Source organism: Phalacrocorax aristotelis, chromosome 10 (assembly GCF_949628215.1).
Source record: "Phalacrocorax aristotelis chromosome 10, bGulAri2.1, whole genome shotgun sequence".
Taxonomy (NCBI): Eukaryota; Metazoa; Chordata; class Aves; order Suliformes; family Phalacrocoracidae; genus Phalacrocorax; species Phalacrocorax aristotelis.
In genome coordinates, this window is record NC_134285.1 from 25837424 (window position 1) to 25857463 (window position 20040).

Sequence of the window (20040 nt, forward strand, 5' to 3'; positions counted from 1 at the left end):
TCACCAGGATCCCACAGATCTCTGGGACCCCCACAGGACCTCCCAGAATCACTGGGGCCCCCAGCAGCTCCAGGAACCCCAGAACCCTCTCCAAGGACCCCCAGGGCCCCCTGAGACCTCCAGCATCCCAGGGATGTACACACCTAGGTATAGTAGTAGCTATGGGTGCCGCTATAGGTACCTCCCTCATATCCCCAGCATCCAGGGGACCCTGCCACACCTGATAACACCAGAGGCTTCCCTGGGCCTCCCTGGCACCCCCGTGCCCCCCATATCCGGTACACCCAGGGTAACCAGGGACCCCAGCACCCCCGTGCCCCTGCCATCTGCAGAACCCCTGCCACTCTCTGTTGGGGGACAGGGGGGCAGCAGCAGCCCTCACAGGGCTGCCCCCATGCTCCAGCAATGGCAGAGCTATGCCAAGTGCCACAGGACAACGCTTCCCATTTGGCGCTGCAAGGATGGCACAGGCTGGGATTGGACAATCAGACACCCAGGGTGTCCCTGTCCCAGCCTCAGGCCCCAGCAGTGGTGGCAGCACCAGTGACAGTGACCGCAGCCAGGCAGGGGACCCTGGCACCTGCTGTGGCTGCCCTGGCAGTGTTTGCCTACATCGTGCCAACACTCCTGGGGTGGGATCGTTCCATACCGGCCACAGCTGTCCCTTGTGCCACCCAGCCACTCTTAGACAACCCGCAGCAGCGCTGGGGCATCCATGCCACAAGGTGTCCCTGCCACGGGGTGCTGCCAGGGCTGGGGTTGGGAGTGCAGCACAGCCTTTGTTTTGCCATATTTCCTCAAAGTCATTCTGTGTAAGACGCCGGCACAGCATGGCACAGTTCCCTGCCCTCTGCGCAGCCACAGAAATGTCAACCCAAAAGTAATAGATTGTCCCTTTGTTCTTCTGCAGAGCTCCTTCCTCCACCCCTGCCAAGGGAAGGCAGAGAGGTGGCTCAGTGCTCCTCATCACCACTATCCCCTCCAGCCAACCCTGGCTGCAGTCCCCACTGGCCACCTAGCATCCCCATGGTCACCCTCCCCTCCAGCCACCCAGTGTCCCCCCCAGCCACAGTCCCCTCGCGCCACTGAACCCCCCCTGCCATGGCAGGGACACGCTTTAGCTGGCACAGCCCTGGCCACAGGGCACTCCCGGGGCTGGCAGGCACGGCAGGTGCCGGGTGAGGCAGGCAGTGTGCCGGGGTGTGCCACGCGTCTGCCCCAAACTGGCCAAGCTGGCCCAGCCAGCCCAGGGGCTCACCTGTGGGTGCCAGCAGCTTCACTGAGCAGGGCCGGGTGCCATTGCAGGGTGCAGAGAATGCACGGGGTGCAGGGCTGGGATCGGGATGCCCCACAGCTAGGCATGGCTTCACAGCGGGCACCGTGCAGCCGGAGTGGGAAGTGGCCAGCAGTGCCATCCTACTGCAAACCTGTCATGCCAGGGTGGAACGGTGAGGGTCGTGCCATGGGGAGCTGTAAGGCAGGGGAGCAGCCCAGCACACCAAGGGCATCCCCCAGCACTGGCGCTGTCCTCCTGCCACAGGCAGGGTCAGATCCTGCCCCGCGCTTCCCCAGGATGGGGTCTGGGATATGCACCAGTGGGGGAAGGCACAGGATCTCAACCCATAGCCATCAGGGTGCTGGGCCGACAGGTGACCCCGGCACAGCACCCTCCTTCCCTTGCAGGGCGGCCATCCCGCTGTACGACGCCGACACGGGGCTGCTGGTGTTGGCGGGGAAGGTGAGGTCCCATGGCAGTGGGGTGCAGGAAGGTGTAGTGGGGTGCTCCCCACAGCCCTGCTCATGCCCTGTCCCCTCCGCCTCTCTTCCAGGGAGAAAACCTCCTGTACTGCTTCGAGGCAGTACCGACGCAGCCGGCGCTCACCCAGGGTAAGCAGGACGCGTCCTGCACCAGGCTGCCCGCAGCCCCAGGGGCCTCACAGGGCCCTGCCCGTGCTGCCTGCCCCACACTTGCCCCACGCCTGCCCTGCCTGTCCCCTAGTGACCCAGTGCCGGACAGAGGGCAGCACGCGGGGCCTGGCCGCCGTGCCACGCCTGGCCCTGGACGTCATGGCCTGTGAGGTGCTCCGTGTCCTGCAGCTCACGGACACCGCCCTCATCCCCATCAGCTACGTGGTGCCACGCAAGGTAAGGGGGGGCTGCAGGTGGCATGGTGGCACAGACACTTGGTGCCATCTCATGGGTGCCACCTCAATGGCACCGGGTGACAAAGGGCACCTGGGTGCAGGGGACCCCAGTCCCCAGCCTGGGGGGAGCAGGAGAGGAGGAAAACCTGGGTGCTAGAGGCGGAAACCTGGGCACTGATGGTGGGTAATGGAGCCTGAAAAGAGGAGGGTGGGTGCTGGAGGCTGAAATCTGGGTGCTGGGTGCTGATGGTGGGTAGTGGAGACTGGAAGGTGGGTGCTGGGTTCTGGGTGCTGAAATCTGGGTGCTGCATGCAAGATGCTGGGTGCTGGAGAGTGGATCCTGAAAGCCAGGCACGACCTGCTGTAGTGCAGTGGGTGCTGGGTGCCAGATCCTGAATGCTAGGTGCTTAAAGCATTTGAAATGCATTTGAAATGCATTTGGAATGAAGGTAGCAGAGCCTGGGTGCTGGCAGCAGGATCTTAGGTGCCAGATTGTGAATGCTGGATGCTTAAACCTAGAGGCTGGATGCTGAAATGCGGGTGCTGGGGCTGGGTGCTGCAAGACATGATGCTGGGAGCTGGGTGCTGTTTCAGAGGCTGTCTGCGTTCAGGGGTGCACGAGGCAGCCCAACACCGGGCAGCGTCTGACACCTACAGGCTTTGGTGTGCAGCTTGCAGGGATGGGGGTCCATGGCTGGAGGGGCTGGGGTGCCCACAGGTGCCTGGGGGTGCCCTAGGCCAGGTGGTACCAGCTGGCAGCAGGAGGGGGGCTGCAGGGTTTTGGGGACATTCACCTCTCTTCATCCCCTCTCCTGCAGTCCGTCCAGGACTTTCACGAGGATCTGTTCCCTGACTGCGCTGGGATGCTGCCGGCCACTGGCGCTCAGGCCTGGTGGGCAGGGGATAGCCAGCAGGTCAGTATCACCCAGGGGGGCGTCCCTGCTGGTGGCATCACCCGGGGCCACCACTGCTCCCTGCCCACCGCTCTGCCCACCGGCAGGTGAGGAGGGTGAGCCTGAACCCCGCGCGGAGATCCACGGAGACCTTCAGCTCCCCCGTCATCACCTGCACCCAGCTACAGGCAGCTGACACCAGCCCCGCTGACGCCGACCGGAGCGTGAGCACGGGGCACTGGGGAGCATGCCAGGGGCACCAAGGGGTCCAGGGCTCCCTGCTGCTTTCGTCCCGCAGGGAATGGGAGGACTGCGACACCAGCCCCCCCCCGTCCACCCGCTCTCTCTCCCACAGGAGGGCAGCGGCTACTCCTCGCCGTCCTCGCTGGCCTCGCCAGGCAGTGCCACCACCTCCCTCTCAGCCAGCACCGGTCCCTCCAGCGGCTTTGCCAGCAGCCCCAGCCAGAAGTCGCTGCAGAGCATTTTGGGTGAGCAGGCAGCAGGGTGGACTCCCTGTCCCCCAGCTAGGGCCATGTGGGGCGGGGGGGACCCGGGGTGCTCACCTGTCCCCTGCCTGTGCCAGGACCTAGCTCCCGCTTCCGGCACACACAAGGCAGGGTGCTGCACCGCGACACCCACCTCACCAACCTGCGGGGGCTCAGCCTCACAACACCGGGCGAGTGCGACGGCTTCTGCGCCAACCATCAGCGCGTCGCACTCCCCCTGCTCTCCGCTGGCGGCCAGATTGCCGTCCTCGAGGTACCCCCAGCACAGTGTGGTGGCTGGCACAGTGCCAATGGGCATGGCGCCAGTGGACACGGCACAGGTGACCCCCTGGCTGTCTCCCCCAGCTCTCCAAGCCAGGCCGCCTCCCCGACACAGCCATGCCCACCATCCAGAATGGCGCAGCGGTGGCTGACCTCTCCTGGGACCCCTTTGATCCACGGCGCCTCGCTGTTGGTACGCATGCCGTCCCCGGGGGAGGGCACTGGGCTATTCCCCGCACCGGGTACACAAGATCGCTAGCTTAACCACTGCCCATCCGTTTCGGTGCTGCAGCGGGTGAAGACGCCAAGATCCGGCTGTGGCGGATTCCTGAGGGAGGGCTGACGGAGACGCTGCAGGAGCCCGAAGCTGTCCTCCGAGGTGAGGGGTGTGCAGGAATGCACACCGAGCACCCCATGTTGGAGACAAGCCAGTGTTCTCCAACCCAGCACAGGCAGGGACGGCCATGCACCACTCACCCTTACTAGGTCACATGGAGAAGATCTACTCCATCCGCTTCCACCCCATGGCATCTGATCTCCTGGTCTCCTCCTCCTACGACATGACGGTGCGGATCTGGGAGCTGAGCACCGGGCAGGAAGCCTTGTGCCTGCAGGGACACACTGATCAGGTAAGGGATGACACACTTGAGGACACCCGAGGGGCGTGTTTGGCCAGGCAGAGCACATGGAGGGGACACCCCACCTGTCTCCCCAGATCTTCAGCCTGGCTTGGAGCCCCGATGGGAAGAAGCTGGCAACGGTGAGCAAAGACAGCCGGTTACGGCTCTACGAGCCCCGGTGCAGCCCTCAGCCTCAACAGGTATGATCATGTATGGTGGCGGGGATGGGATGGAGAGCTGGGGAACCCCCACATGGGCACCTGCCCGCACTCCCAGCTCTCTCCAAGCAGGCAGGGTGACCTTCATCCCATGCAGGAGGGTCCAGGTCCCGAGGGGGGCCGTGGAGCGCGCCTGGTTTGGGTTTGCGGTGGCAACTACCTCCTGGTGTCCGGCTTTGATAGGTAAACAGGGGGATGCATGCTGGGGCGGGGGTCCCCAAGAGACACTGTGCCCCCGCCATTGTCACCTCCCTCCAGCCGCAGTGAGAGGAGGATCCTCCTGTACCAGGCGCAGGCTCTGCCCAAGGGACCCTTGTCTGTCCTCGGCCTTGACGTGGCCCCTTCCACCCTCCTGCCCTTCTACGATGAGGATACCAGCGTTGTCTTCCTCACCAGCAAGGTGAGGGTTTGTCCTTCAAAAAAACTGGGGGGGCTATCTGCCTACAGCACCCCAACAGTGCCAAGGGACCCTCCATGCACCCCCTGCCAGCCCCCATCTTGCTACATCCCCAGGGTGACACCAGAGTCTTCCTCTACGAGGTGATACCCGAGCCCCCCTATTTCCTTGAGTGCAACAATTTCACCTCCAATGAACCCCACAAGGTAAAGGGGGGGTGGGGGGAGCCTGCCTGGGTCATGTTGCCTGTCCGTGACCCCCCTGCCTGTGCTGCCAGACCTGCAGCAGGCCAGCTCACGCCTCCGCCCCATCAGGGCTTCGTCTTCCTGCCCAAAACTGCGTGCGAGGTGCGTGAGGTAGAGTTTGCTCGGGCGCTGCGCCTGGGGCAGAGCACCCTTGAGCCTGTGGCTTTCCATGTGCCACGCATCAAGGTAGGTGGCGGGGACACCCAGCCATGTCTGGGGGGAGTGTAGGAAGTGGGGACCCCCCCTCAGTGCTCCTTGTCCCAACAGAAGGAGTATTTCCAGGACGATATCTACCCGCTGACCCGTGTGTGGTGGGAGCCTGCCCTGAGCGGCAGCGCCTGGCTGGCAGGGGAGGATGGGCAGCAGCGCCGGGCCAGTCTGCAGCCGGCTGACATGACGCCAGGTGGGTGCTGCGGCAGGGCATGGCGTGAGCCCCAGGCCCACGGCTGTGGGGTGGGGTGTGGGTTTGTGTCAGGCATGGGGCAAAGCCCACCTGCCCCACGTCTGCGCGGCTCTCCCAGTGAGTGAGGCCCCAAAGGAGGCCCCAGTGCGGAAGTTCATCCCTGCGTCCGTGTACCTGGAGGAGAAGTCTGACGAGCAGAAGAAGGAGGAGGTGCGTGCCAGGGCACCTCAGGAGCGCCCTGCCACTGCAGGGTCTGGGAGGGGGGGGATATTGTGCCCTGGCACCCACGGCTCTGCCCTGCCGCCCCACAGCTCCTCAGTGCCATGGTGGCCCGGCTGGGCAACCGGGATGGCCCGCTGCCGCAGGACTCCTTCGAGGGGGTGGACGAAGACGAGTGGGTACGTGCAGGACGTGGGGGGATGGAAGGACACATGGGCACAGGACCCCCGGGCCGTGCCCCTCACACTGACCAGGCCTCCCGCAGGACTAGGCCGGCACCCCAGGGACCACGGTGGGGACTCCCCGCGCCCGCCCGGGCCCGGCAGGGAGGACAAGGAGGATGAAGATGAGGGTGAGGATGAGGCGCGCCGGAGCCCGGCTTGCCTGAGGGGAGGCGTGGCAGGGCTGAAGGCCGCACGCTGCCCCGGACCGGGCAGCAGCACGAAACCCCGTGCCCACCGCGGGCAGGCCCCGCTATTAAAGCCGCTGCAGCAGCACCCGTGTCCTGCCGTGATTCCGGGCCGGGGGGCGGGAGCGGGGCGTGGAGGGGGGGGTCACGGGCACACGCGGGACACGGACGAGGCCGCCTCCTGCGCTCCGCCCGCCTCCTGCGCATGCGTAGCGCAGCCCCGCCGGCTAGCGGCGGGACCTCCGGGGGCGACGGGGTCGCCAGGGGGCGCTGTGCCCGGCGGGAGGAGGCGCTCCGTCCCGCCCTGCCCTCGGTGGCTGCTACGACCTTCGCTCCCTGACCCCGTGACCGCCGGGGGCGGAAGCGGCGGCGGGGACATGGTGAGAGGGGCTGGGGGACGCGGTGGGGCAGGGAGGCGGAGGAGGAGGGGCGGGTGAGCAGGGCTCGGGGGGACGGAAGGGCTCGGGGAGACGGAAGGGCCCGGGAAGGTGCGAGGAAAGTGGTTCTGGGGTGACGGGGCCGGGGGAGGTGGTGACATGGCCTGGTTGTGGGGTGATGGGGCCGGGTGAGGGGGGACAGGGCCGGGCTGGGTAGGGGCCCAGTGTGAGAGGCGACCAGGAGGAGCAGGGCCCCGTGGGCTAGGGCCGGGCGTGGGGAGAGGTGACGGGGCAGAGGGCCGGGCTGGGGCCAGGCGCCGGGGTGGCAGTGACAGCAGGGTGTCCCCGGTGTCCCCGCAGGCCAAGTACCTGGCGCAGATTATCCTGGTGGGGGCCCAGGTGGTGGGACGGGCCTTCATGCGGGCGCTGCGCCAGGAGTTCGCAGGTATGAGCCTAGCTGGTGCCACTGGCGGGGGTTGTCGCTCCCTGTGCAGAGTGTGGCCACAGCACTGGGCACCACATGGCACCCCCACCCTGCTTGGGGCACAGCTGCATCCCCTTCCCCAGGGCTCCCATCCCCCATAGCTGTGCCCAGGGGGGATGCTTGCCAGCCTTGTTGCAGGGTGACAGCCAGCACCCACATCCCAGCATTGTCCTTGTGGTGTTCCAGCTTGGGCCAGGCTCCCAGCAGCCATCCCAGGCACCAGCCCGGACCCGGCACCACTGCCAGGCTACTGGACAGCCCCAAAGGGCAGAGCAGGATGGTCCCTCGACGCGGCAGCCCCAGCCCTGCCCTGCCTGTTTCTGCTTGCCCGCAGTCCAGCTTGCTGTGGGCACCAACAGCAAACAAGGGCCCCCCCAGGTTCCTGCCACCTCCCTGGCACCAGGGACCCTGTCCGGGTGACCCTGCAAGCTGGAGGCAGCAGGAGGGCAGAGGGGTGGAACTGGGATCAGAGCACCTGGGAGCCTGCGGGTTTTGCTGGCTGGGAGTCCCGGGGGACGGTGTGTGGGGGAGGGCAGCGCTGGGGGGGGACTCATGCCCTTGGTGTCTCTGAACAGCAAGCCGAGCGGCGGCAGACGCGCGAGGGCGCTCAGAGCGGCCCCAGTCCGCCGCCGCCTCCAGGATCATCGGCATCAGCCTCCAGGAAGCTCAGCAGATCCTCAACGTCTCAAACCTCAACCCGGAGGAGATCCAGAAGGTAGAGGCTCCCTCAGAGCCAGGGAGAGGCGGTGCTGGGAGGGCCCTACCCTCCCTGAGGGTGCTGGCTGGCATAGGAGTGGTGCCTGGTCCCCAAAGGGAGCGTGGTGCCATCCTGGGTCCAGTTAATCCCAGTTTGAGGTTTCCCTGCCCCAGCCGGAGGAATGTGCCAGCAGCTCACAGGTGTTAGCAGCCTGCCAGGCTTGGCCACTGCATTTGCGTGATGGTGCTGCTGGGGGAAGGAGATGTGGGATCCGTGAAGGTGCCCAGCCAGGAGTGTGGAGACCCACTGTGGGGTCGGGCAGAGCCAGCTGCATCCCCAAGATCGTGTTCGTCACCTCCAGCACTGCCACAGGGAGTGGGAGGCTGCCACAGGGAGTGGGAGGCTGCCAGGATCAGGGCCGTGGAGGGTGGAAGAGATGAACCTGACAGGGAATGTCTCTTCGGCAGAACTACGACCACTTGTTCAAAGTGAATGACAAGTCAGTGGGAGGCTCCTTCTACCTGCAGTCCAAGGTGAGCAAAGGGAGGCAAGGAGGGGGGCTGCGCTGGCTGCCAGCACATTCCCTGGCCTGGAATTCGGGAGAGAGCAGAGCCTGAGCATTGCCAGAGGAGGAGGCAGGCGGGGAGGGGGTTGCCCCATCTCTCCATGTCACCCTGTCACCCCGTCCCTGTGTCCTGCAGGTGGTGAGAGCCAAGGAGCGGCTGGATGAGGAACTCCGCATCCAGGCCAAGGATGAGAAGGAGAAGGGGTGGAAAGCTGAGACGTGACTCCTGCCGAGACGTGACTCCTGCCGCCTCCACGCCCCGCGTCCCTCACCCTTAACTTATAGATAGCCAATAAATACTGTGTCCTCCAGTCCATGGCTGCTCTGTGCCCCAGGGAGGTAGAGGGCACTTGCCTGCCTCTGCCCGCTGCCTGGGAGGGGATCGGACCCTGCGAGGGGCTGGTGGGGCCAGGTTTTGCCCTGGAGAGGAGGAGGAGGAGGGAGGCAGCTGGGAAGAAGGGGTCTCCCTGGGGTACTGAGGCCTGCCAGAGCTCAAATGGCACCAGGGGAGGCTGCAGGAGCTATTTTTGTCGTGGGTTTGGGTGCTCTTGGCCTGAGCATGTGGATACTTCTGGCTCCATACCACAAGAACGCTGGGAGTGCTGTTACCTTTCTCCCCCCACAAGTGGGCGGCCAGGCCGGCTGCTGGGTCCGGCAGAGGGGCTGTGGGGGGCACACTGAGCTGTCTCCACCCACAGCTCATCCCGCAGACCCTGGCAGGGCTTGCCTGGCACCGAGGCTGCCTGACGGGGAGTGTGGGAAGCTGCCAGGGGGTCAGGCAGAGCCAGCCATGCCCCCTGCAGTTGCACCCATCACCTCCAGCACCCCTCTGTCCCCTGGCTTTGTCCCCAACCCAGGCTCACCACAACCCTCGCCACCACCACGGAGTAAATCAGGAACTTACTTCAACTTCACTTTATTGTTTTCTTAATAAACTTCCTCTCCCCCGGAGGAATATAGTGTTATAGTCGTTAGCTTATCTCTTACTTCTGCAGTCCTTAAACGCTACGCTAACAGCGATGGAGCCCAACAGGAGGAAAATAAAAACAACCCAGAAACTACAATAGAAAGGCACTTCGAGACCGTTAGAATACTGATGTCCTGGAATGTGCAACAACGAACTGACGAAGGAGCGAGGAGATGTACACCGTACGCTGGCCGGGGTGGCCTGGTCAGTGGCCCGCGGCTATGCTGGGACAGTGGCAGCGCTGAGTAGCCGCTGTGCCCTGGCCCCAGGAGGGTAAGGGCAGGGAGACCAGCTCCCCGCAGGGCTGGGGGCTCCTTCCAGCGTGGAAAGGGCAGGATTGGACATACCCCCATGCCCCGGTTTGGGGAAAGCCATGGGCAAGGGGGTCCTGCCTGCACAGAGGCTGGGCACGTTGCCTGCTCCCGGCACTGCAGCAGCGTCCTGCCTGCCCCAACGTTGCCCCGTGGCATGGAATGGGTCACCGGGAAACCTTGTTGCAGGGCCAGTGTGTCCCAAAGAGCAGGCCAGCCAGTGCCAACGTGCTGCCGGCAGCGGCCCTACTGGCACCTGGAGTCCTGCACGCGCTGCCTGCTGCCTGCATGTGCTTGCGGTACATGGTTAGGTATGAACGTAGCTAAACAGGGTGGCTCTGCCCCGGCGCGGAGCCGGCATGGCGAGCAGCACACATGGCCGTGTGCCTTGTCACGGGGAGGGCCGGGGAGGCGGCAGGGGGACGGGGGCAGCCACGGAGTGGGAGGGATGCAGGTGGACACCGGGCCAGTGTGTGCCCAGCCAGCTGGGCCTGGCACAGCAGGGACTGTGCCGAGGTGCCATGGCCATGGCACTGCCCGCAGCCACACCAGCCAGGTGGGGTTGGAGGGCACAGCTTGGTGCAGCTGAGGGCTGCAGGAGCAGTCAGTCCCCAAGCTGTCACCCCACTGTCCTCATGGCGGGGGCTGTGGCCCCCCACACTGGCACCAGCAGTGCCGAGGCCTTGGGCAGGGAGACGCCGAGTCGGTGGCAGCAGATGAGCCCAACTAGGGCCCTGTCAGAGCAGGGGGCTGGTCAAGAAATAAATAGCGACATCTCCAGCTGCCCAGACCAGGGAGGGAGGAAGCAGGGGACACCCCCCCCCCACTACCCTGGGGATGCCCCCAGCATGGGGTCACAGCTGGCTCTGGCCACCAAGGGATTATTGCTTTTCTCAGAAGAGTCCGTTCTTCTTTCGTGATGGTTAAAAGCACGAGCAAGGCTCTGCCAGGGCTGGGGGGTTTGGGTGGGGTGGGGGGAAAGAAGGGGGCAATACCCCCCCACCCCTGGGGAGCGGGATCTGCCCGCCTGGCCAGCAGCCGGCCCTGGGCATCGTCAAGCCCCTCAATTCACGGTGGCAGGTTTGAGCAGCAGGGAGCCTGGGGGGATGAGCACCCACCCTGGCGGCAGCGCCTCGGGGCTGCCCGCCGAGCTGACGCCGGCCGAGAGATCAAGCACAGCCCCCGGCAGCAGTGCCAGGCTCTCAGGGGGCCCCCGAGGCCGCCCTGGCTCCGTCCTTTCGCCCCTCTCCTTCCGGCTCTCTGGCCCCTTGCCTGTTTTGGGTGGCCGCCCCTCAGCCCCACTGCCCTTCTCCCCCTCAGCCTTGGCCCCGCCGGCCAGCAGCGACATGACGGGCAGCCCCAGCCCTGCCGTGAAGGGCGAGGGCAGCAGTGGGCTCTTAGCCAAGTTCAAGGGGCCACCGTTGAGGGGCAGGATGGGGCCCGGCAGGGCAGGCAGGGCACCGGCAGCCCCGCAGCCCAAGGCGCTGAGGTCGAGCGGTGCTGGCGCCAAAGGGATTGGCAATGCCGGCAACCCTGGAGGAGCAAAGAGGGTGGCAGGGCTGGGGATCACGAGCTGCGCCCCATTAACGTAGGGCACCTCTGCCGAACCCAGGGGCGTTTTGGGAGGTGGGTGGACCTTGAGCATCTCTGGGTGCTCGGGGGAGACAAAATGGCCATGGGCTTTGATGTGCTTGCGGAGAGAGCTAGGATCGGTGTAGCGCTTGTGGCAGCCTGGCATCTTGCAGGAGTAGGGCTTCTCCACGTAGTGGGTACGGGTGTGCTTGAAGCGGTCGCTGGAGTTGGAGTAACGCTTGTTGCAGCCTTCGTAGGGGCAGATGTAGGGCTTCTCGCCTGCAGGATGGCACAGCACACGGTCTGCCAGAAGCATGGCCAGCCTTACCTGGTCCCTTGTGATCCCCCACCCCAAGCCTCCCCGCTACCCCTGGGCAACTGTGGTGGCCAGCACTGACCTGTGTGTGAGCGGTTGTGGATTTTCAGGTTCTCCAGGCGGGAGAAGCTTTTGTTGCAGGTGGGGCAGCGATGCGGCTTCTCGTTGGTGTGCGTCCGGATGTGGATCAGCATCTTGTACCTGCCAGGGTTGGGGGGACATCACAGAGGATGGCCCCAGCCCCCAGGGCATCTTCTTGTCCCCGTGCCCTGGCTATGGGGTGGGGGGACAGGGACATCCAGGCCAGCACTGTCATCCAGCCCTCCCTGGACCTCACACCCCACACCGGGGGGCTGGATGGATGGAGACCTCCCCCTGCACAGCCCCCAGTGCTGGGCTCCTGTCTCCCCACAGTGACCCAGAACCATCCCCCACGGACCCCAGACCCTGCCCTGGAGCCTGAAGCCCCCCCGCCCACCTGGCATTGAAGCCCCTGCCGTGGCGGGCACAGCCCTCCCAGTGGCAGCAGTACCCCGCATCCTTCTCAGGTTTGACGTGGAAGTCATTGACGTGGTCCACCAGGTCTTGCAGGAGGTCAAAGAACTGGTTGCACTGTGGGCAGGAGGCTGGGGGTGAGGGGACCTGGTGGGGTGGGCATGGGGTGGGGCCTGGGACCCCCACCAGGGCCAGTTCCTGCCCCTCACCCCTCCCCAACTCCTGCCCATAACCTGTGCACAGCAGCACCAGCATCTGGGGAGATGGAAACACCCCCTTTCCCCCCCAGCCCTATATCACCCCCTAAACATCCCTGCATGGACCCCAGATCCCCATCACCCCCCTCCCACCCCACATTGCCCCCCACAAGCCCCATAGAGCTCTGCCATGGCCTTCTAGCCCTACATCCCCTCCCCAGCCCCAAAATGTCACTGTGTAGCCCCCCCACTTCCACATGCACTGCCCCTCCATCCTCGCAGTGCCCCCATATTCTCTCCCGGCCCTTTATCACCACCTCCAGCTGCATAAAGCATAAGCACGACCCCCTCCAGACCCTGTACATTGCCCCCAGCTCCCCACTACCCTCCCTCCAGCCCTCAACTGTCCCTACTTGCCCCACCCCAGCTCCATATTTCTCCCCCCCCCACAAGCCCCACAGAGCTCTGCCACCGCATTCCAGCCCGACGTCTTCTCCCCAGACCCGAAATGCATCTACATTCCCCCCGCCCCCCCCACTTCCCATGCCTCCCCCCCATCCTCACAATTCCCCTGTGTGGTCTCCCAGCCCCCCATCACCGCCCCCAGCCCCATAAAGCATTTCCATGGAACCCCCCCAGCCCCATAACCCCTTCCTCTCACCACCCCAGCCCCTGAATCCCCCACCCCACGTTCCCCTCCAGCCCCCCCAGCCCTCCCTGCTGACCTTGGACCAGCGGCAGACGAGCTGCTTGGGCAGGGGCAGCTCGGGGGGGAGGCGCTTCTCTTTGCTGGGGGGCAGGAAGGCAGCGGGGGGCAGGTGCAGGGCCCCCCCTGCCCCCAGCGGCAGGAAGAACTGGAAGGAACTGGGGAGGCCGTCGATGTAGCGAAGGGACTGGAAATCCTGGAGCAGAGCCCCGGTGGGTGGTGAGGGACAGGGCCAAGCCGGATGGAGACCCCCAGAAACTCCAGAACCACCCAGAGACACACAACCCCCCAGAGGCCACCCCGGGGATGCCAGCAGGATTGGGGAGCGTGGCGGGGGGGGGCTGGGCACGACATTCACCCCGGGGTGCATGTACACGCTGCAGGGGGGCCGCCGAGGTTGGGAGCACGGTCCCCACTGCTGGGGACATCTCGGAAGGGGGGGAAGGCCATACTTACGTGGGGGGTGAGGGGGCCGGGCAGGTCCCCACTGCCCTGGCGCTCGGGGGAGAGCGAGGCGCTGCCGGCTGGAGACTCCGCGCCAGAGCGGGGCGAGAGGCTGAGATCCACCACCGGCACAGCAGCGAAATGCCCGTCCCGCGGCTCCACCAGCCTGGCGTGTGCCAGGAGGCCGGGGGACGGCGAGGCTGGCATGGCCCGGCGACCCCCCCGGCTCCCGCCTCGGCCATCCCTGGCCGGTGGGGCGTCTGGGCGCTGGGGACCACGGGGTCGGGGGCCGGGGGGACCCCGTTTCTCCCGGGCGGCTCGCAGCTTGGAGATGCTCAGCTTGAGGTCCAGCGGCTCCTCCAGTGAATGCATGGTGCCAGGGCAGGCGCTGCGGGGAACACGTGGGGGTCACCGCGGGGATGGGGAGCACCAGTGCCACCCGAAGCATTGCCCCAGCCCGGCCCGACGGCAATTCCCCTCTCTGCTCTGGGCCGGAGACCCACAGGGTGCCGGCGGCCGCGGTGCTGGCATGGGGACGGTGCCGTCCCTTCCGGCCACCCTTCCGCGGCCCCCTCCCGCGGCGGGCAAAGGGCAGGGCACGGCACCGGGGCCCCCCCCCCCGGCCCCTTGGTGTCCCCAGCGTGCCCTTCTCCGTGCCGCCAACCCCCGGGGCCGGCACAGCCCCTTGGCCCATTACCAAACCCTGCCTGGGGTTGCCAAGCCCCCGGGCACCCGCGTCCCTGGAGCTGCGGCGTCCCCGTTCTGCCTCCCCCTTCCCCCCCCCCAAGTCAATCTGTCCGTCCCTGCGGGCCTGCCCTAGCGAGGCCTTTCCCAGCGGCAGAGGAGGGCGGTGGCGGCCACCAGACCAGCGGTGACCCGGGCGGCCGAGCCCGCTGGCCCCAGCCCCGGAGACGGCAGAGCTTCCTCCCCCGCCGGGGCCCCTTCCCCGCCGGCCAACGCCGCTGCCTGCCGGGGCCGGGCAGGGGCCGCCTGCCGCACAGCGCGGCACAACACGGCACCGCATGGCACGGCACCGCATGGCACGGCACGGCTGCTGCCTGCAAGCACCCCCCCCACACTTCCCAGGATGTGTTGGGGGACCCCGACGCCCCCATGCCACTGTCCCCAGGGTGACAGCTCCATAGTGCCAGGCCACCTCACGCCCCCACCCCCCAAAACTGGCACCCCCGTGGCTCGGTTGCCACACATCTGGCATGCAGCAGAGAACGGGGCAGCTCAGTGCAGGAGTGAGCGCCCGAGCCCGACCCGCAGCAGCGCCAATCCGGTCCCCTGGCTGCGCCCCCCCGTCGGCCACCCGCATCGCCCGGGGCAGGATGGGGGCGGCTGAGGGGCCATGGCGGGGGCACGGCGCACCCAGCACACGTGGCAGTGGGCCCCCACCCCGCCCCGGGGGGCCCGGCCCCCGCCCCGCCCTGCCGGCGGGGCCCCCCTGCGCTGGCGGGGGTCCAGCCCGGCTCAGACGCTGAGGAATGCGGAGGAGCTGCAGGGGGCGTGGGGCCCGGCTGGCAGGGCGGGGTACCCCCTGCCTGCACCCCCACGCCCCCGCAGCAGTATCCCCATCCTGGCCGTGGGCTAGTCCCATGCTGGGTCCCTGTCCCAAGCTCCTATAGGGGGAGGATCTGCCCCATAGCAGGCTCCCCTGCCCTTCGGTGGAGACACCTCCCTGAGCCCCTCTGTGGCCTTGGGGCCTGCCCCATAGCAGGGTCCCTCCTCTCTAATGGGAGGTCCTCTCCTGAGCCTCCACCTCTTCCTATAGCTGTGGGGCCTAGCAGGGTCCCTGCCCTCCAGGGGGTCCTCACCCTGCACCCCACAGCGTTGCCTGCCCTATAGGGTGTCCCCACCCTGCGTTCCCCATGGTTCTTGAGCTCCAGTCATGTGCCCCACAGCCTGGTGGCACAGCTCAAGAACAGACAGACGGATGGACGGAGGGCAGGATCCCACAGCTGGGATGTCGGAGCAGGACCCCCAGCTGAGGAAGCAGGACAGAGCCCCGGCAGACCCCAGAGATGGGGGTCCCGCAGGGGTGCCGGGCAGAGCATCGAGTCTGGTCCTACCGTGATGGCCATGTGCCCACATCCCCAGGGGATGGAGTTCGGGGTGGGGTTCCGGGGCGGGCCATGCCGGGCAGGGGGGCCACGGCCGGCCCCGGGCGGGGCGGGTGGGAAAGGGGCCTCCAGCCGCTGACGCCACGGCTCCCAGCGCGGCCGCGGGCAGGCGGCTGCCAAACCACGCGGCCCCGCCACCGCCGCCGGCGCTCCTGGGAACCGGCCCCGAGCGAAGCCGGGGCGCCGCAGGGGCCCCGCCAGGATGGGGACGGGGATGAGCCCCGCGGTGGCTTGGCCGGCTGCCCCGGCCGCCCCAGCACCTGCGGCCCCCGCACGAGGCCCCTGCCTGCTCCCCCCCCCCCCCCCCGGCCTCTCCTGCCCGCGCCAGGCGCTGCCAGCCCAGCCCCGGCCCAGCTTCCCCTCCAGCCGCCCAGCGAGCACCCACCCCCCCCGCCGCGCTAGTTCAAACCAGTCCAGCACGCCGCTGGGCACAGGGGCTTCCCAGTCCAGGCGGGGGCTGTTCAGATGGAACCCGGGCATGGGGGGAGCCCACCCAGCTCTGCCAACCAGGCTGGGGTACCCCGGGGGCCACTAGGCCCCCCACATTGCCCAGCCAAGTGGCATGGCCGGGGGGGACCTGGGGTGACCCCAGTGCAGCCGGCGGGGTGCCAGGTATCCAGGCCACCCTGCTGCTGGCATGGCTGGGGTGTCCCCATCCCCCCCCAACCCCAGCCCCAGCTGCGGCACAAAACCCTCCAGGAATAGCACGGGCAGGCTGCGGGGCAGAGACTTCCCGGCGGCAAGGGATGCCAACGCCAGGCCCGCACTGCCCTGAGAGGGGACTTGGCGAGCCAGGAGTGGTGCCAGTGCTGCAGGCACCCGCTCAGGGCCCCCCGCCCCACCGTGGCGGCATGCCTCTGCCTGCACTTGGCAGGGTGGGCAGCGGCAGGCTGGCACTGCTGCGAAGGTCGGGCAGCCACCAGAGACCCCTGTGCAGGGCCGGCGTGGGTGGGTTTACAGGATCTGGCCCTGCTGCACAGGTCTGCGCTGCCGCTGCTGCCCAGGTCACCATCCCCACAGCTGCCGGGCAGGACATGGCCACTGTGGGTGGCACTGGCACTGCCGCTCCTCACCGGAGCTCACTGGTGCTGCTAGGGCTGGGGGCCCACGTCCTGCTGGTGGCTCCATCTTGTCACTGTCCCCCCAGCACCCACCACCCAGGCTGATGGCAGCCCCCAATGGCAGACCCGGGAGTGGCCATGGCTCTGTCCCCTGGTCCCCAAACTGAGGCTGGTGCCACAGTCCCCTCTTGCCAGGCGCATGGTGGCTCAGGCCCCTGGCTCAGCCAGGGGTTTGAGACCAGCCCACTCCCCAAGGAGCCACCCCACGGGGGTGCCACCAGTATCAGGCACCCTGCCACCTCTGCACTGGGACATGGCTGGACAGGAGCAGGGACGGGAGCAGGGCTGGTCCCCAGTCACCCAGCGGATCAGATCCTCAGGCACGGCAGCCATGAAGGCCCCTGGTGGGGGGACACGGGGACCCTGGGCTCGGGGGATGCTGTCACAGCAGGGTGACACAAAGGAACAGGGAAGAGGAGATGGCCACTTGCAGGGGGGGTTTCTCCATGCAGGGCAGGGGATGAGCCCCTGCAGCAGCACTCAGGGACATTGAGGACAATTTGTGGCAGCCCTTGGCCCCTGCTGCTGGTCCCTCAGGGAGGGGGTCACCCCAGCCGGGCCCCCAAAACCCCCCGTGCTGGCACAGCCTGGGCTCGGTCACCCCACACCTCTGCTCCACAAGCTCGTGGGATCCCAGCCCCCAGTGATAGGGACTGGGGGTGATGGGTGGCTGCCAGGCAGTGGCACTGCCGGCATGGGGCCCGGCTGGGGCTGCCAGCCAAAGCCACCCCTTTGCCCTCCCGAAACAGTGGGGACACCAGTGGGTCCCCGGGAGTGGCCATGGCCAGGCAGAGCCACCGAGCACGTCCCCTGCCACAGCCCCTGCTTCGCGGCCAAGGTCAGGACACCCGCCCCGGGTGTGGGGGGACAGCGGGTGACTGCCACCACCCCCCCGGGGGGCAGCAGGGGCGTCCCCCTCTCTGCACATCCCCGACACCCGCCCAGTCTCCCCCGGGGGACCCCTACTGCCTCCTCCCTCACTCCCCCCCAACCCGTGCCCCGGGGCTGCAATGGGGCCACGTCGTGTGTGTCCCCCCCCAAACCGCCCCCCACGGCGGGAGTGGGGTGCTGCAGGTGCCCGGCCAAGGACAACCCCCCCTCCTCACCCCCCCCCGGGGCGGGGAAGGGGCTTCCCGGGAGGGTGTTCCCCGTCGTCCCCCCCCGGTGGTGGTGGTGGTGGTGGTGGTGGTGGTGGCGGCGGCGGCGGCATCATCATCATCATCATCCTTCCCCCCCCGCGGGCGCGGCGGCGCGACAAAGCGCCGGGCCCCGGTGCGCGATCGTACCTGCGGTGGGGGCTCAGCGCCGGCGGCGGGCAGGGAGCAGGGCGGGGAGCGGGACTTGGCGGAGCCGGGCTTGGCGGAGCGGGCCCCCCCGCTGCCGGGCCGCCGGGCCGCTCCGCCACATCTGCAGGGGCTGGGGGCGGCGGCAGCGGCGGGACTCGCCCCCCCCCTCCCCGCTCCCCCGGGCGGCGGCGGCGGAGGGCGGCGGCGGGGCGGGGGCTCTGCCCGCCGTGATTTATGGCCGCCCCGCACCGACCGGCCCGGCCCCGGCTGCGGGCGGGAGTTGGGCGGGGGCCGGGGCCGGCCCCTCCCCGCCACGGGGGGCATGGGGGGGGACACCTTCGCATCGTGGGGGGACACACACGCACGGAAACGCAGGGACACCCCACCTCCCCTCGCAAGGTCACCCCGGCGCTGCGGCAAAGCCGAGCCCCCCCCGGGTGTGTCCGTATATCCCCCCCTCGGGGACGGGGCGGGGGGGACGCCGGCGGCGCGGTGGGGCGGGCGGCGCCCACCGGAGCGGCCTTCCTGCCCCCCCGCCCGGGCACCAGGGACGGCGGGGGGGGGGGGGGGGGCGACACGCCGCGGGGGGGGATCCCCCGCCCCGCAGGAGCGGCGCCGCCCGCCCGCGGCGTGACGTCACAGAGCACGGCTGGCGTCACGCCTGGCGGGGGCCTCCGCATGACGTCACCGCCGGGGGGGTTGTCCCGGGGCGGCGGGGGCCGCGGCTCCTTCCGGCGGCAGGATGTGGCGGGGCCGGTCCGGATGCTGCAGCCCTCCGGGGGGGGGACGGGGGACTCCCCCGCCGGGGCCCGCTGGGCGGGGGACGGGGGCTGGCCCACGCGGGGAGCCGGGGACACGCCCCACCAGTGGGGATTTTGCGGGGGGGGGAGAGGGGAAGCTGCTGTGTCCCCGACGCCCCCGCTACAAATTGCGGGGGATACCGGGGGGGCGGAGCTCTCCCACGCGGTTGGCCGAAGTCATACCCCACCCGTGGTTTTTTTTTTTTGGGGGGAGCTGCTGTGTCCCCGACAGCCCCGCCACAAAACGCAGGGACACACGTGGAGGGGGGGGCAGTGCTCTCCTACGCGGGTGGATGAAATCGCACCCACCCATTTTTTTTTTTTGCGGGGGGGGGGAGCAGTGACCTCCTCCCCCTCCCTGTGCTCCACAGCTGCCACCACATTCTCACCCTTATATTTCCTTTCTTGAGTTTTTTTCCCCCAAAAGGAGGGGGATAGCACCCCAATGGCTCTTCCCCCCCCAGAATAAATGGGAGTGGGATGAGGGGGGATTGGGGGGTGCAGGGGGGGCTTTGATGCCACCCACAGAGTAGAGGTGGCCCCAGTGGGGATGATGGGGTCATGGAGGATGACAGGGTTGCTCAGTGTCCCCTCCCTTTGGGCCACCGGCGCCTCTTCACCTGCTCCTCCCAGTCCCAAAATCCTCCCAGATGGGGGCACGTGCCCCCCCCCCACCCCAGGGACATCCCTGTCCCCAGCATGCAGGCAGGAGGCAGTCAGGGACAGCTGCCAGCATGGTTTTGGGGACCCCCCTGGCTGCCTGGCAGTGGAGTGGGGCTCTCTAGGGGTGGTGGGGAGCCACGGCAGAGGGCAGAGGGGTCGCTTTGTGCCCCCCACCTCCAGACTGGCCAACTGCCTGCGCTGAGCACTGCGGCCTGGCCAGACCCTTGCCAGAGTGCTGGCTGCCAGCACCTGGCCCCCAGCCAGCCTGGGGGGGGACACGGCGGGGGGCGGACACGGCAGGGGGGTACACGGGTGTTCCCATGCTGTGGGGGGGACCCCGAGCCCCCGGCAGAGAGGCCTCCAGCAGAGGGATGGGCAGGGGGCCCGGCGGAGGGGACGGGGACAGGCAGGGTGCAGCAGAACCTGTCCTGCCAGCTCCCTAGTGGGGCTGGGCTGGGGCGCTTTTGGGCGAGGGGGTGTGCCCACCCTGTGCCGCAGGACCCAATCCTGCCCACCCAGGGTGCCAGGCCAGCTCCAGGACACCCCCCCGGCACCCTCAGGGGCTCCCCATGGCTCAGCTCAGGTGGCCCTGACCCCA

At 67.9% G+C, this 20040-nt stretch overlaps 3 protein-coding genes across 9 annotated transcripts in view; 2 read left to right on the plus strand and 1 right to left on the minus strand.

Moving 5' to 3' along the window:
* CORO7 (coronin 7) overlaps positions 1–6403 on the plus strand; it is a 38208-nt gene extending 31805 nt beyond the window's left edge. For 3 of the 5 annotated variants that reach the window (XM_075106016.1, XM_075106017.1, XM_075106021.1), the window contains 19 exons: positions 1684–1738; positions 1830–1887; positions 2000–2145; positions 2963–3058; positions 3145–3261; positions 3393–3525; positions 3621–3796; positions 3889–3997; positions 4097–4183; positions 4291–4433; positions 4520–4624; positions 4740–4825; positions 4901–5042; positions 5156–5245; positions 5354–5470; positions 5552–5687; positions 5806–5897; positions 5999–6085; positions 6161–6403. In XM_075106016.1, coding sequence (XP_074962117.1) covers positions 1684–1738; positions 1830–1887; positions 2000–2145; positions 2963–3058; positions 3145–3261; positions 3393–3525; positions 3621–3796; positions 3889–3997; positions 4097–4183; positions 4291–4433; positions 4520–4624; positions 4740–4825; positions 4901–5042; positions 5156–5245; positions 5354–5470; positions 5552–5687; positions 5806–5897; positions 5999–6085; positions 6161–6250 — 2065 coding nt within the window. In that variant the 3' untranslated portion in view covers positions 6251–6403. The remainder of the gene's footprint in view (positions 1–1683; positions 1739–1829; positions 1888–1999; positions 2146–2962; positions 3059–3144; positions 3262–3392; positions 3526–3620; positions 3797–3888; positions 3998–4096; positions 4184–4290; positions 4434–4519; positions 4625–4739; positions 4826–4900; positions 5043–5155; positions 5246–5353; positions 5471–5551; positions 5688–5805; positions 5898–5998; positions 6086–6160) is intronic. The other 2 variants (XM_075106019.1, XM_075106018.1) reach the window with 2 other exon arrangements.
* A 301-nt stretch (positions 6404–6704) lies between these two features.
* PAM16 (presequence translocase associated motor 16) lies at positions 6705–9389 on the plus strand. The gene is made up of 5 exons (XM_075106026.1): positions 6705–6717; positions 7053–7137; positions 7752–7891; positions 8341–8406; positions 8575–9389. The coding sequence occupies exons 2-5, from the start codon at positions 7110–7112 to the stop codon at positions 8659–8661; spliced, it is 321 nt and encodes a 106-aa protein (XP_074962127.1). The 5' UTR covers positions 6705–6717; positions 7053–7109; the 3' UTR covers positions 8662–9389.
* Positions 9339–18384, minus strand: GLIS2 (GLIS family zinc finger 2). Of its 3 annotated transcripts, none has more exons than XM_075106022.1 (6): positions 17980–18384; positions 13459–13834; positions 13022–13198; positions 12083–12246; positions 11687–11805; positions 9339–11567 (listed from the first exon to the last, which is right to left on the minus strand). In XM_075106022.1, exons 1-6 carry the CDS (start codon positions 18321–18323, stop codon positions 10780–10782), a joined length of 1968 nt encoding a protein of 655 aa, XP_074962123.1. In that variant the 5' UTR covers positions 18324–18384; the 3' UTR covers positions 9339–10779. The 3 variants fall into 3 exon arrangements, with proteins under 3 accessions (XP_074962123.1, XP_074962124.1, XP_074962125.1); XM_075106023.1 differs by having other exon boundaries at positions 12083–12216; positions 17980–18381; XM_075106024.1 differs by lacking the exon at positions 17980–18384 and adding an exon at positions 13950–14180.
* Positions 18385–20040: the final 1656 nt, after the last annotated feature.